Source organism: Phaseolus vulgaris, chromosome 8, assembly GCF_000499845.2.
Source record: "Phaseolus vulgaris cultivar G19833 chromosome 8, P. vulgaris v2.0, whole genome shotgun sequence".
Classification (NCBI taxonomy): domain Eukaryota; kingdom Viridiplantae; phylum Streptophyta; class Magnoliopsida; order Fabales; family Fabaceae; genus Phaseolus; species Phaseolus vulgaris.
The window spans coordinates 62,406,246-62,423,189 of NC_023752.2; the positions used below are offsets into that span (position 1 = coordinate 62,406,246).

Consider the following 16,944-nt stretch of genomic DNA (forward strand, 5'->3'; position numbering starts at 1 on the left):
AATAACTATATGTAGAACTAACAGATTTTTGTTTTTATAAAAACTACTTTTATAGTTTACAATTAATAAATTGGATGATATGAACTGTTTATTCATGGCCATGTATACTATAAGTAAAAGTGATATTTGAAATTTTTGCTATAAAAATATTTAAGAATTGTATATAATTCTTGATTAATGTGTTTAAAAATAAATATATATAATAAAAGATAAGCTTCGAAGTAAATGATATGAAAAAGAATGATGATATGTTAAGAATCATACACCAGATTATAATTGGAAAAATAATTTTTTTTAAAATAAAGTAATTTTAAAATTATATTAATTAAATTACAGTTATAAATTAATACATAATTGTTAAAGTAACATTTTCTATAAAAAAATTAAAATAATAATATTAAAAATTTAATATAATTTTATAAAAAATATAGGTTGTCATATTATTACCTATTATTATAATAAAATGAGAATGTGAGATAAGTACTAGAAGTGTGGGTTGTAGAGAAAACTTGAATGATTCACTTGTTAGCCATGCTTCTTTCACCTTTCTGTCTTTTCAAAACTCAACTTCCTAAGATTGTCAGAACTCCTCCACATGTGAATTCAAACAAACACTTCAATTAATGCACTCATGTCATTCACCACCTATATACCTTCAAATAATTTTTTCACCCTTTTTTAATATCATCCTTCACCTTCAAAGAAACCAAAACCAAATTGAATTCTAAATGAGTTCCAAACCCATTAAATTTAAATCATTTTTTAATTTAAGTTTGTTCAATTCATGATGTTATTAGATTAATTATAAATAATTCTTAAAATCTTATTTTATGTTAAGAAGAAGTTTAATTTAATTTTATAAAATATAGTTTACTCTTATTTATTTTTTACGTCGATCAAGTCAACCTAAAGTGTGAGTCAATGTTGCTTCGTTTCGTGTCAGTTTAGACCGATGAAAAGTGTATCAGTGAGTCGTTTTGTGTCGGTCACAGTCACCGTCGACCTATATGTGTAGAACTATATATTATTGATGATTTGATAACGGACGAGTGAATTGTTATGATGAATTCAAGAAGACTTTGATAGTATGGTAAGAAGTGAACTTTAAGCTAACTCAATTTTATAAGACTGACTTATAAGAAAAGGTTTACACTCACTTATATATTATAAACTATCATAATCTTTACTCAATATGAGATATCCCATATTTTATAAAATTAAACTTAAAATTAATAGTTGAATTCATAATATACGGTAAACACAATTGATTTAAGTTTAAAGTTGATTTTTAAAAGATACATTAAAGTGTAACTATTTTATGATAAATTAAAAAATATTAAATGTAAAATGTAAAGTTAATAAAAGAAAAGTATAAGTAGCCAATGAGAATGCAATGGTGGGCACGTGATATAAGACTTTGATCACGTGAATCCCAAATCATACCTAAACATCCCAATCTACAACCATTGCCTTCATTCCAAACCAAATTACTCTAATTTTGGAATGAGAAAATTACTAAAAAATAGGAATATTACTTATAATTTATAAATCAAAATTAACAATAATTTATAAACATTTTCGTCTCTAAATCTTTTTTTTTACAATAAAATCACACCATAACAATATAATATTACTATTAATACTATCTTTTAATACAATGATCCTAACCGACTTCAGAAACACTAACTAAACTTTCATGAATAAAAGTAACAATTCAAAAATTTGAAAGATAAATTACAAATGTTTTTTGAAACTATAAAATCTAATTTCAAAATTCTTAAAGACGAAATAAATATTTTAAATACTTTAACCATATATTTATTTATTATTATCACGTTATCACTACTTTAATTTTACATGTGTTATTTTATTTATCTTTCATTTACGTTAGTGTTTTCTTTATTTTATCTTTAATTGCCTTTTATTTCATGGTATCTAGATCTAGATTTATACTTACGTGCTTTTCAAAATACTTTCACTCATCTACTTTTGTGTAACAATACTTTACATTTACGTTATTTTAATTAACCCTTTGACATTTGAAAAGAAAAAGGAGAAACTATTTTATAATTTTTTATTAATAATAAAATTTATTTTAGATATTAATAATTTTTTTAATTTTTAATGTCTAATTTAGTCAATTATTTTAATCTTTAAAGTTAATTTTTATTTAATTATTTATCGTTATAGCTTCATTATCTCATGTGTTTAATATTGATAGCAATATTAACTGAATTCATTTAAAAAATAAATACTATTGATGACTCTCTAACAGTTTTATGAAAATAGAAAGGGATAAAAAAAAATGAAAGAAACATTGTTGAGCAACAGTGAAAAAGATTATGATTCTGATGCTTGATGATACTAAAATGAAGATGGAATCATTGTGATACTTAGTTTAAAGAAGAATATTGAGATCAAACTACACTTCAAAAAACATAATAAAAGCGCATTAAACACTCTTTAATGCTAATTAACTTTCCATTACTATTTCTTTTACTACACTTATTTCTCACAACCATTTTTATTTTTTAGTATAAATATTATTACACTACAATAAATAACACTTAATTTTTTTTTAAAAAAAATAAACCATCGTTATATTAAATATTATTTTAAAAACTAAAATATTATTAACATTTAAAATATTTTTTATTATTAATAAAAAATTATAAAATAATTTTTAAATTTTTATCTAAATTAAATACTAAGATTTTAACTACAAATATTTTAAATTTTAAACTAATCTCTAAAAAATTAATAAAAAATAATTTAAAATATAAAATAATTAGTAACTAAAACTTTAATACTAATTTAAAAAATATTTTAGAATTTTTATTAACAATAAAATATACTAATATAATTTTTTTAATTTATAGAATTTAATTATTTTAATCTTTAAAATTAATTTTTATTTAATATTTTTTTTACTGATAAAAAAATTATTATATATGTCATTACCATTTTAATCTTTCATTAGTTTATTTTATTATTCACCTCTCATTTACATTAATTTTATAAATTCTTTAGTTTGTGGTATTTGATCAAGATTTACACTTCTCTCCATTTATTTTTTACAATTTACATTTCTACAATATTCTTGTTCACTATATTAGTTTGAATTATTTAGAATTATTACTTTTATGACAAGAAAAATAGAAAGAAACAAAAAAATGGGTAGAAAATTTATTGATAAATGGTAAGAAATTGAGAAGAAAAACTACAAAATAGGAGAGAAATAGAGAGGAAGGAGACAAATGCATGGAGATGAGATTTGAAGTGTCTTTGTGTGAGCCAAGTGACATCCTCAACGGTGCTCGTTCAACCTGCCAGCCTGTCCCTTTCTTCTCCCTCCAACCAAAGGAACGGTTCAAATTCTTCACTTCTTTACCTTATAATTCGTTCCACAACGTTGCATCTTTATCCTATGATCTTCTTCTTTCTCCTTTTTTTTTCCCATTTTTAATGTTAAATTAAACAAAATAATATCTATGATTTTTGTAGTGATATCTTCTCTCCCATAATAAGAGACTCACTCTCTCACCCATTCTCCACCACACACTCTCACTCTCTCTCATTTGCTTCACACACTCACAAAGAGAGTGATGGCTTCCATGGCTTCTATAGGGTCTCTCAATGTGCCATGCTCTTCTTCTTCTTCTTCCTCCAATGGGGGTAGGAAAATACTCCCACGCGCCCTCTCTTTCTCTGCATCACAGCTATATGGGGATAAGATTTCCACAGATTCAGTTTCAGTTGCACCCAAGAGAGTTCGTAATCCAGTTGTTGTTTCTCCCAAGGCAGTTTCTGATTCCCAAAACTCCCAGACTTGTCTTGATCCCGATGCCAGCAAAGTAAGTCTACCTCTTTCTTCACTTTTACAGCTTGAAATCAGTGAAATATGAGAAAATTTACAATCTTGTGTTTGTGGGGTGGTAGGAGAGAGAGTGTTTTGGATCAAGTTAGTTTTTTTGGATCACGGTGGTTGATCTTGATCCTGTGGTGTTTGAATTGGATGTGTTTATGATTGCGAGTGGAAATGTTTGGCTGATGATGATGATGTTTGTAGAGTGTGCTTGGCATTATACTTGGAGGTGGTGCTGGGACTCGTCTTTATCCACTGACCAAGAAGAGGGCGAAGCCTGCTGTTCCTCTTGGAGCAAACTATAGGCTGATTGATATCCCTGTTAGCAACTGCTTGAATAGCAATGTATCGAAGATCTATGTTCTCACTCAGTTCAATTCTGCGTCGTTGAATCGGCACCTTTCTCGTGCTTATGCAAGCAACATGGGGGGCTACAAAAATGAGGGTTTTGTTGAGGTTCTTGCTGCTCAGCAGAGTCCTGAGAATCCTAATTGGTTCCAGGTAATAACACTCACTGTGTTAGTGCCTTTTATGATCTTTACTGTCCCTTGATTTAATGCTTTAACAAACTTGATGAGATCATTGCAGGGCACCGCAGATGCTGTGAGGCAGTATTTATGGCTTTTTGAAGAGCACAATGTTTTGGAGTATTTGGTTCTGGCTGGTGATCATTTGTATCGAATGGATTATGAGAAATTTATCCAAGTGCATAGGGAGAGTGATGCTGATATCACTGTTGCTGCCTTGCCGATGGATGAAAATCGTGCCACTGCATTTGGTCTGATGAAGATCGATGAAGAGGGGCGTATAATTGAATTCGCCGAAAAGCCCAAAGGAGAACAGTTGAAAGCTATGAAGGTAAGCCCATATAACACGTTATGTGTTGTATTTACCTGGAAATGTTCAGGAAATCATTGATGGAACATTGCTTACAAAGGCCACTGACATTTTTCTGTGCTAGGTTGATACTACTATTTTGGGTCTTGATGACGAGAGAGCAAAGGAAATGCCTTACATTGCTAGCATGGGTATATATGTTGTTAGCAAAAATGTGATGTTAAACCTGCTACGTGAGAAGTTTCCTGCTGCAAATGACTTTGGGAGTGAAGTGATTCCTGGTGCAACTTCCATTGGATTGAGAGTATGTGTTCCTTCTTCGATCTGTTTAATGTTAAGAAGACTTGTTATTTTCATGTTTCTGTTGAGAACATTGTACATGATTGTGTATGTTCACAGGTGCAAGCTTACTTGTATGATGGCTACTGGGAAGACATTGGTACAATTGAGGCTTTCTATAATGCAAATCTGGGAATCACCAAAAAGCCTGTGCCTGACTTCAGGTGAACTATATATATAGGCCATTTAATTTTGAGAAATGTATTTAAGTGATAGTGTATTGTGGTTATGATGTTGATGTGTTATGCTTTTTGGTATATTGATTGCAGCTTCTATGATCGTTCGTCTCCAATCTACACCCAACCACGATATTTGCCTCCATCTAAGATGCTTGATGCTGATGTCACTGATAGTGTTATTGGTGAAGGATGTGTGATTAAGGTAAGTCTTTTAGAACCTTCACACTGTACTTATATGTTCCATGTATGAGATTTCTATAATTCTTAACAAAGATGTCAAATATAACTTTTTTTATAGGAAACTAACCTTGTCTTCCATATTTTGTTCCATAGAACTGCAAAATTCACCATTCTGTTGTTGGGTTGCGATCTTGCATATCAGAAGGTGCAATTATTGAAGACACGCTATTAATGGGGGCAGATTATTATGAGGTAATAATATGGTAGTATTTCCAACTTTTAACAGTGAAGGTTTCACGTATGAAAGTGCTTGTTATTCATCCATTGTAAGTTTGTTACTGCATGCTGATTGTTTCTAACTGCAAAGTTGGTTTTCTGATTGTTGTATTCCAGACTGATGCTGATAAGAGGTTTCTGGCTGCTAAAGGCAGTGTTCCAATTGGTATTGGCCGGAACTCTCATGTCAAAAGGGCAATTATCGACAAGAATGCTCGAATTGGAGAAAATGTGAAGGTGAGGCGTAGTAGCTTAGGTGATTTTGGTATTGTTTCTAATGGTGATGAATAACCTTCACAATTAAGATTTTAACTGTCTAACTCTAATCAAAGATTGAAGAAAAATGTCAAAAACACTTACAAAACTACATCTCTTTTACATATTAACATTTACAAATGGTTGATTTTGTTCAATAGTATATAATTTTATTAATGAGGGTTTTCTTTCTAATTAAACATGTCAGATTTTTAATTAGATATGTACTTTGAATCATTAATCTTATCTGATGATTGTGGTTAAATATTCTCATTTCTCACATTAGTGCAATACAGTTAAGAGTTTTCATTTGATATATACATAACATGAAAGAAAAGCACATCAACTTTTAATATATGTTATTATATTTGAATAGTAAGAGTTTTTACTTGATAGGCCTTTAATCTTGATCATGAGAATAATCATTCACACAGTTTTCATGTCATACTATGTTCTTGTGACATGTTACATGAAATGTAGTATTCTAAGACTAACTTTTGGTTCCAATGGTTAGATTCTAAACAGTGACAATGTCCAAGAAGCTGCAAGGGAAACAGATGGATATTTCATAAAAAGTGGGATTGTGACAGTGATCAAGGATGCTTTAATTCCTAGTGGAACTGTAATCTAAATCCACCCAAAATCAGATACTGTTCTGTTCCAAATGCAAAATGGTGTCTGAGGAGCTCATTATCACCGCTGGAGAGTTGATCAAGCTCTGCTTTTTCCACGCCTAGTGAAGGCTTTCTTAATGTTTCATCATATATATCTTTAGGCAGTAGCTTGTAAATAATAGCGGAAGATAATGACCCTTTTGAGCAATCATTCTGTAAAGTTCATTTAGTGAATTCAATAAATGTTTTTGTATTTCGGACTAACTACTATATAGTTCAACAAAATTTTGCTTAACACTGTTTGATTAAAAAACAAAGATGGATAGATTATTGATTAAATAAATTATTTTATTTTTAGATTAGATAATTTAGTGTTTAAAAATATATTAAAAATAAAAACTAATTTATATATGATCATAAGAACTATTTCTTAGATAGCAAGTGGATCACAAAAACTTTTTATTGAGTAAATTGTTGGTTGTTAAGTTACAAATTTCAATGTATCTTTGTAGGTGCGAGTGAACTTGTTTAACTTGCGAGTTTATCATGTTTAAAACGAACAATAATGCTGGTGCAAACATGAATGGGTTAGTTCGTTCATATACTGATAAAGCAATCAACACCCTAAAATTTTGATTAAGGACTAAAAATAGGTAGGAATAAAACATGATCTTATTTTGTCTATTATAAGACTATAGTTATGACAAATCATGACAAACGTTTCATCTAATAATTAATATAAAATTATGTTATATTTTATTTAAATCTAATAAGACACATGAAAGACGCATAAGACATCAAACGATAAGGACATGATAAGGGCATAAATAAATCAATCTTGTACTTTAATAAATATTCATATGCTTATTTTATATTGTAAGGAATGTCTCTCTGCCAAATAGACTCATTCAAAGATTAAATATTAATTAATATCGAGATTTTTTTGAAAAATGAGTTAAAGCTACTTTTGTCAACTTCCTAACACAAAGTGTTTTTTAATTCGGACTCAGCTATCTAATTTGTATGGTGTGCACTTTTTTATGAATTGGTGTAAAAGACTATGATATCTAAGGAGATAAACATTGCCAACTATCAAGGATGTTGCATAGAGAATAAGAACACTAAATGCAATACTTCATGTTGACACAAGGTGGAAAGAAGAATTGAAGTTGCTCAATGAATATAACCTCAATTACTATCTTTTTCAAGCACCTATAAGCCTACCATCAACAAGAAGAAAGAGAGTAAGTAGATGATATACCATGTCAAATTGCTGCTAAAAGAAATATTCCTCAAAACTTCAGAAGAATGTTCCTAGAGTTCAAAGTAGGAATGTTGTTATCTTTATGGTCAAAAGAGATTATAAGAATAAGACTAAAAGTGTTCACTCAATCACCTAGGAGAGAGTGACTTACCTATTGTACATTTGTACACGTAAAAAAATGCAAACCTTTCCTAAAGTGAAAGAACATTTGAATTAGGAGACAAAACTTTCATCGTCAGACACATCCTCCTTAGTGATCAGACCCAATGATCAATTAATCATTGAAACATGCAACCTTTAGACTTTAGGCATGAGTGTTTGTTTGACAAATAATACTAAAAAAGGTGGTCAGAAATGACCAGTTGTCAAAAAAATACTCCTTAAACTAGGAATAACTTGGGAAAGAATAATCAATTGATCCAATTGCGCTTAACATGATGCATGAAACAAATGGGATACAATCTGACTATTGATAAACTAAATCATCGTTTGAATACTATCATTTAGATGATATTTGTGAAAAGTTTTTAAATTTAATTAAATCAAAATTCAACTATCCTTTGTTATGATTTTCCTGTTTTCTACACATACCTAACTATACATACAAGTTCTATTATTATAAATCCTTACTAATTTTATAGCACCACAAGACCTTTACATCAATTTTTTTCTTATTTAGAGAGATCTCAACAAAACTCAATAGGTAAAAGAAAATATTAAAATCTATGGCTTGGATTTTAAAAAGAATACTACAAATTAGTAACATAACTTAACATGGTAAAAGGTACACTTTAAATTAGATTATGAGAAAAATATTTAAACTTACCATGAAAATAAATTAATTATATATTTTATCATTTAACTACATTATTTTGTGAATTTTATAATTTGTACATGTTTTATTATTAAATCTTTTTATTCTCATGTGTTATAGTAATTCAATAAAATTATATCATACAAATAATATACTGTAACAAAAAGTAAAACAAAGACTATTTTTTTTTTAAATATAGCTATATAGAAATTTAATTGATTGGTAAATTATTTGAAGATTAAGATAGTTGAAAACGTGTGAAAAGAAGATTGTTTGATAAAATTTATAAATAATTATAATTCAATAGTGAAATGTGTAAACTAATAGATTTTTATATTTTATTAAATTTTATTTTCATTATTGTTCATTTTATACATTTAAAAATCTTCAAAGTTTCATCCCATAACACTTAATTGCATTTAAGGAAGGGTGAGAATAGATATTTGTCCAAATCCAGAAATAAGCATCCGAATTTAACTGTTTCAAATTACGGCCCATTTCAATTTCAATGGTCCAGTGTTTATGTCCAACAATATTTTCCATCCAAAATCACAAACTAAATTGAAATTATAACCAACTCCATACAATATATTAATTAAATAATTTTAAATTTTAATAAATAAAAATAATTTATTTATTTAATAAAATAAATAATTTTCCTTTGTTTTTAAATAATTCACATGCTCTTAAAAAAGAATAAATTCAGTTTAAACATTGTACAATATAATTATAATGAATTTTAAAAACTCATAGCACTATAATGTGTGGTATTGATATATCTAAATGTGTTACCATTTATACTAAATCTAGAGAAAAATAAACACTAAAGAAGTATTCTATATAAATGATAAGAGAAAATAAAAAAATTAGGAGAAGATAGCAAAAAGTATAAAACATTGCCTTCAACCAAATTTTTAAAATATTAAGTTAGTATATTTTTATTTGTTGTCTTTTTTCTTCAACCAAATTTTTAAAATATTAAGTTAGTATATTTTTATTTGTTGTCTTTTTTCTGTTCTTTTATATGAAAGTTTTTACTATACAACTTGACATTTTAGTTAGACTATTTTAGTTAAACCGACATATTAAGTAATAATATTATCAGATGAATTTTTTTTTTTTTTTTTTTTACTTATTAGGTTCATTATATCTCCTTTCTTTCTTGTGTGTCTTCATTCATTTAAATATTCTGCATAAAATAAGTTTAGTGAAGAAGAAAATGAAAGAAAGTATTTTTTAGAAGTGTTGAAGGAAGGTAAGGGGAAAAGATGTGATGAACAGTGAGAGGTGTTACATGCAATGTGATAATGGGCACAAAAATGATGAAAAGGCAATAGATTTAGAGGTTGAGTGAGGCTTTTTGCTTTGACCAATTTTGGTTTGACTTTGCCTTTTCTCTGTGAATGAACTGCAATATGATATCTGTGTTGGTCTGAAGTCTGTTCTGATTTTGAATGTTCATAGTGTATGTAAACATTGTACTTCATGTACCTTTCTCTCTGTAACATCAAATTCAATTTAATACTATCAACAATTCATGTAACTGTTATTTTCTTTTCTCTTATCTTCTCATGCCAATCAATGAAAAGTACTACAAATTTTCATCCCCATTAATACTTTCTTGTTAAGTACACATATTTTAACTTTTTAAAGACCAACAGTACAATCATCTCTATTTGTTTTCTGCTTCCTAATCAAATTAACATAACCCTTTTTTCTTCTTTTATTCTTTGCAAAATAAACACAAGCTTGTTCTTTCCCTATACCATCATCTAGTATATATATATATATATATATATATATATATATTAAAGTGTTGTTTGTTGGCTATGTTAAAGAGTGTTCTTCACGTAACATATGCAAAACCATAGTACAACAATATTCTAGTTTGAGCTAAGTTATTAGCACTAAATGACAAAAACTTATCATTGTGCATAGAACAGATCAAAATGACTATGTGGTTATCAAAACATTTCATACTTTACATTCATACAAAAACGTAACACCAAAAAATAATATTAAATAAAAATTAATTTTAAAAATTTTAAATAATTAGTTGTTATATTGAATAAATCATATGTTATCTTAGATACTAAAAATATTATTGATTTCCAAATTAGTTTGTATTGATAAATAATTTATAAATTGGTATCTAATTAGCTATCAAGGTTTTAACTACCAATTATTTAGAATTTAAATTTGGTAGCAAAAATTTTGATAGTTAATTAGATAAAAAGAAACTATTCATCAATGATAGAAACTAATATTTTTTTAATTTATAAAATAGTCTTTAATTTAGTTATTATAACAATTAATTATTATTTTTATCTAAAATTAGTTTCTATTTAATAATTTTCTTGTAGTGATATCTAATTAGCTACCAAGGAGATTTTTGCTACTACTACATTTCAAATCTAAATAATTAATAATTAAAACTATTTGATAATTAATTAGATACCAATTTAAAAAATATAAACTAATTTAAAAATTAATAATTTTTTTATTCTATTAATCTAATATAACATCTAATTGTTTTTAGTATCTAAAATTAACTTTTATTTAATGATTTTTTTTTTAAGTAGGGAAAAGAATAATAATCCATAAAATAGAAGAATGATAAGGATGGTGGATTGAAGAAGTAGTGTTTAAGATGAATTTGAAAGCATATTAGAGAAAAAGGAGTGTGAAAGTGATTGAAAAAGGGTGATGAAGTAAAAGTGGTATTTTAAGAAAGAAAGATGGTATTTGAAGAAGAAGAAGAAGAAGGGAGAGAAAAAAAAGAGACAGAAGCTGACAGCTCTACTACTGCTCTCTAGTGCCTAGTCTCTCCTTCTGCTGTATTTGCAGCTGCTTTTCTTCTGCCTTCTTCTGCCATAGCCATAGCTGCTTCTGCTTTCCTTTCTGCTATCCATTGCCTCTTGGCACTCCCTTCAATGCATCATCTCTTCTCTCTCTCTCATTACATCCAAACAAACAACAAATAACCCTTCTCTTTGCCCACGTGATTAACAATTTAAGACCAGAATCTTGCATGCCTGCACTTTTCTCCACTTAAATGTTCCTCTTCTTCTTCATCTTTACCATTTGCCTCTCACCTCTTCCTCCACCACTCACCACCTCTCACTCCCACCAACCCTTCTTACCATTTTATTTATTATGCTCAGTCTTAACCCTGCATTCAATACTTCTTAAATTTCTTCTTTTTTCTGCATGTTTTATGTTTAAATATAGTCTAAATAATCAACCTGTGTGCTGTGTGTTTGAACAATTATGCACACTTCATCATTCCTATTGTTGCTAGACTTGTTTCTAGTCACTTTTTGTGATCAACTGTGTTTTTATTAATTATGTTAGATATTTTATGTAGTTTAGAAATACAGTAAAATAATAATATTATATAAGTGAAGTGTAAACTTTTTTATTTTTAAATACCATTATTTATTAAAAACAAGAAATCAAAACACCAACAAAATATTTTGTCATCTTAAAAGTTATATACTTAATTAGGAAAATACTTGAAAGTCAAACTCAAAAGCATACCCTTGTAGAGAAATAACTTAGTTCATGTATCCCTTGTAGAGAAATAACAAGAAATAGAAAAAAAGAACAAAAAATTTGACTAGTTAAAGAAAAAAGAATAACAATTGAGAAAGAAAAAAAAAACAAAAGATTGAGAATTTTTTAGATGAGAGAAGATTTAGTGAAAGAATTGTAAAGATAAGAGATACAATGTATATTTGCTTTTAGTGGAAAGAAATGGAGGAATTTATATTTCTAAATGCACTCCATTCAAATACTAAGTTCATCTTTTTTTTAAACTTCTCCAACCCAGAACAAACCCAATTCAATGTTCTATTTACACCACTCTTGTAGATCACATACATTATCTCAAGCATACCATTTCTCAGAGTAAAGATTAAACATAAATTTAATATAAATTATCATTTTTAAATTACTGTATACATTTTATTTTATTGCATAAAAATTATGGTTACACATAATTTATCTTAAAATAATACGAGAGTAACAATCTTACAAAAACTTTAGGTTTGTTTGGTAAAGAGGAAAGGAAGAAATAAAATTATATTAGTTATTTTAGTTTAGAAAAAAAATATCAGAAGATTGATCTTAAAAAAAAGTGATACTTATATATTATTGTTTCTTCTCTCTATTTTCTTTATTAAACCAATCAAATTACAAAACTTTTACATATATTTTCTTTTTTTTTACGTGTTTTACTCTGTCAAACAATTAAATAAATGTGATCCATTTAAGGGGTAGTCCAATTTTTATAGATACACCAAACAGAAATCCCTTAACACACAATAGTGTCAAGAGTTAGCTCTATTCAAAGATTCAAAAAAAATTCAACTAATCTAAACCCTTCAAAAATAAATCTATTTTATTTTGATTTTGATAACAATTGAAAAATAGTTGAAAAAAGGAATGAAAATGAAAGTTGTGAAGAAAGAGGATAGTGCATTATTTGAAGGAGAGTTGGTTCCAGCTTGAAGGTCCAATGAGCATGGAAGATGGTATGAGAATCACGAGATGCATTTGATATTTGGTGGTCAAAACTTGAGTGATCATATTTTGATTCTTTTGAAATGAGAGAAGGATTTGATGGGTACGTAAAAGATGAATACTTTTCACACATCACTGCACTTTACCCTATCCAATATCGTACTTTCCTTTTTACACAATAAAGTTTTCAATCACAAAAATAATAAATTTTTTTTTTAATTTCCACACCTGTGAATAGTGATTTCATCACCCCTCTTATGATACCTCCTACCGACATTTCCAAATATTTGAACGGGTTTTCATCACTTGAGAATTGAGAATAGCTGCAAAAAGGAGGATAGATATCTGGTTGATCCCTATCCCACCAATTCTGTTTTTCAAAAAATTCACCTTAAGATCAAATGCTAGCTCAAAGCAGTTCAATATAACCTTAATGTTAAGAACACTTTTGTAACTAGCTTTACGGAAGAACAGAGTATCGTTGACATATGGTAGCATGTTCACCTTAACCTTTAAACTTCCAATCTCCACACTCTCAACCAAATCTTTTTCAACCGCAATCCTAGAAACCCCAACAAGGTCTTCAGTCGCAATAAGAAAAAGGAACCGGGCCAAAGGGTCACCTTGCCTTATAGTCTTCTTCAAGATAAATTCCTTTGTCGAGCTCCCATTTACTAAAACTAACACCAAAGCTGATTCCAAACAATATTTAATTCAAGAGATCCACTTTTCACAAAATTCGAGCTTTCCTAACATGTAATAAATAAAACCACACTTTAAGGAGTCTTAAACCTTCTCATAATCAACCTTTAAAAAAACACAACTTTTATCCATCATCTTCATCTCATCAAGAACTTCATTAGTCAGAAGAACACTATCCAAAATCCCACTTCTAGAAAAAGTATATTGTCTAAAGTCAATGAATTTACCAGTCAGCTTTTTCAATTTGAAGGAAATATTTTTTGATACAATCTTATGCACACACCCTTCCAACAAAATGGGTCAAAACTCGCTAAGTTGTTGCGAATTCTCTCAAATTTAGGAATCAAACATAAAAAGGAAGCATTTGACTCCCTAAGCCAATTTCCTCTTTCCACAAAATCATTCACTGTCGCCAGAAAATCCTCTTTTAAACATTTCCAACAGAATTTAATGAAGTTAAAGTTAAAACCATCAACACCGGGGCTTTTATCGCATCTCCATACAACACTCTTCACTTTCTCCTCAGTGACATCAGCTACCAAAGCCACATTATCTTCGCCAAGAGAGAGTTAAAACAAACTTTTTCTAACTTGACTTGGGGCCCAGAGACTCCTTCAAACCTGGCTTTGAAAAAAATGTCTAACCTTCGATTTAACCAACTCCTTGCCTTCACTCCAAAAACCGTTCTCTAAAACCTCGGTGATCCTGTTCCTCACTCTCCTCCACTTCACGGACGAAAGAAAAAACTTTGTATTTAAATTCCCTTCTTTCAGCCATTTAAAGCGGACTTTTTTGTTGTAAGACCGCTTCCTACTTTGTAATCTAATAAGAGTTTTCTCTCCTTCCTCCTAGACTCATCTAGAATGTCTTCTTCGTCTCTATCATCTAATTATTGAATCTTTTGTTGTAAGATTTTCTCACACAGTTGACATTTCTGAATACCTTCTTCCTATTCTAGATTTTCAAGTCAGACTTTAACTTTTTCAGTTTTTCTTTTAAAACAAAGAGTTTATTGCCATGCACTTGTTAACGAAATCTAAAAATTTGTCATTGCTTTGCCACACATCCAAGTTTTTAAAAGGTTTTAGCCCACAATCCACACTCGTATCTTTTAACATTAGTGTAGAGTAATTAGAAACCAATTTCAAATAATACTTATAGTATTTCTTTCATTGTCTTTTCCTTTCTCTCCTTTCCCTTTCTTTTTTCAAATAAAATAAAACTGGTAGGGTAAAATAAAAGGTTAATGATGTTTATATATAATGAAATAAAATCTTAGAATAAAAAAAAAATACTAGTTTGAGGATTAGATTTCTAATTGAACCAGTGCAATCACTAAGTTCAATTCGATTATTAAAACAAAGACACCATAGAGAGTAAAATAAAAGGTTAATAATATTTATATATTTATCTATTGTGTTTTTTTTTATCAAATATTTTATTATGCATGTTGTTTATACATATCAATTCTATAGTTAGAGTATTTATAATGAAATAACAAAAAAAATGTATTCCATTAGACATTGACTACATAAATCATACAACATCATTCATATTCCTTCAAAACCAAATATATTTCCTTAAAAGTAATTTTTCACAAGTACTCAGGTTTACTCTTCCTTTGAGTAAAAAAAAATATATTAAAAAATTTACTACTTTTTTGTAGTTATTCAGTTGCTTCTTTGTTTTAGAAAGATAACTTTTTTCCAACATTGCATAAGTATTTATACAGTGTTTGTGCAGATGTTGGTATGTATAATGTCTGTATGCGTAAAGTCAAGATTTATGTGGGATCTAAAGCTGCTTGAATGGTAACTTTCTGATGTACTTTCTCTGTTACTTTCTCTATTTTTCAGTGTATACCTTTTGTTTATGAGCTTTTATTCTTTTTCAATTGGATAACTCCCAATAGTAATGAATAGTAATTATGAATTTTATAAAACCTCATCTTAATATGCCACTAAAAAAATTAAGACCTTATTTTTTTTTTTATAAAAAAAATTGAATAACAGGAATCACGAATCATAAACTATAATATAGTCTTTCAGTGAAGTTTTTAAGTAGAAACATATTGTGTTTTGCTTGAATAGTAAGTTCCAAGGAGATTTGTTACATGTGAATTTAAGATAAAAAGATATTAGAATATCTCCATTTTTGAATATAAATACAAGTAAAAAAAAGTCTAAAGTATGAAGAATTAATATATAAAATTAATTAATTCAACTATATTTAATATTATTACTTAAAAGAATTCTTAAATTAATCTGATAAATATGGGAGTGTAGTGTAGTTTATTTTGTATGAAATCAATAAAACTGAAAGAAATTAATTAATATGTGACTAAATATTTTTGCTTATATTTAAATATTTTCCAAACTCTAAGTAGTAATTATACTATTTATTAGTTGCTTTCTAATATAAAGTGGCATGAGACATGTCTCGACAAGCGATCATAAAAAAATTAGATTATGAACAATTGAATTATGATAATGTTGAAGAAGATTCTCAATTGTATGTGTATGGGGTCCTATAATTAGATTCTTCCAATTTGACCAATACATTGGGACAAAGGTTAGCAATAGAATATTGAAAGAAGTATCTCACTTTGGAAAAAAATATTTTGGACTATTTGATTTTTTATTTTATAAATTGACTCATTTTTGGAGTAATTAAGAAATGGAAAATGGAACCTTAGTGTTGATACTAGAAACAATTTTATCCTTGAATAGAAATTTGAGGGAGACAAAGGGGAGAGCATAAACATGTTATGTATTCAAAAGTTTCAAAGAATAAAAAGTAAAGGTGATAGGATTAGAATCTTGACTTCACCAAGATTTTGTAATGATGTAAAAGTGAAGAGAATGGGTCCAATAACCGACTTGAATAAGTAAAAAGGTCCAACACTTTTTTCATTCTAAAGGTTTTAGTAACATTCAATTCAAAACCCCATCTACATACAAAATTAGGAGCATTATAATAAACTCAAAGGGTCATTTTCCCAATTCAAGCATTCATTTTTGAAGAAAGATAAAGGTTATTGATCTTTTGGGTGTTATGCATGTGCTTGCAAATTAGAACATATAAGAAATTGGAAG

At 28.2% G+C, this 16,944-nt stretch overlaps 1 protein-coding gene across 1 annotated transcript; it reads left to right on the top strand.

Moving 5' to 3' along the window:
* The first annotated feature begins 3,222 nt into the window (after positions 1-3,222).
* Positions 3,223-6,809, top strand: LOC137825965 (glucose-1-phosphate adenylyltransferase small subunit 2, chloroplastic). Its single transcript, XM_068631786.1, has 9 exons — positions 3,223-3,854; positions 4,070-4,366; positions 4,454-4,723; positions 4,827-5,006; positions 5,102-5,205; positions 5,311-5,422; positions 5,554-5,652; positions 5,794-5,913; positions 6,446-6,809. Exons 1-9 carry the CDS (start codon positions 3,606-3,608, stop codon positions 6,560-6,562), a joined length of 1,548 nt encoding a protein of 515 aa, XP_068487887.1. The 5' UTR covers positions 3,223-3,605; the 3' UTR covers positions 6,563-6,809.
* Positions 6,810-16,944: the final 10,135 nt, after the last annotated feature.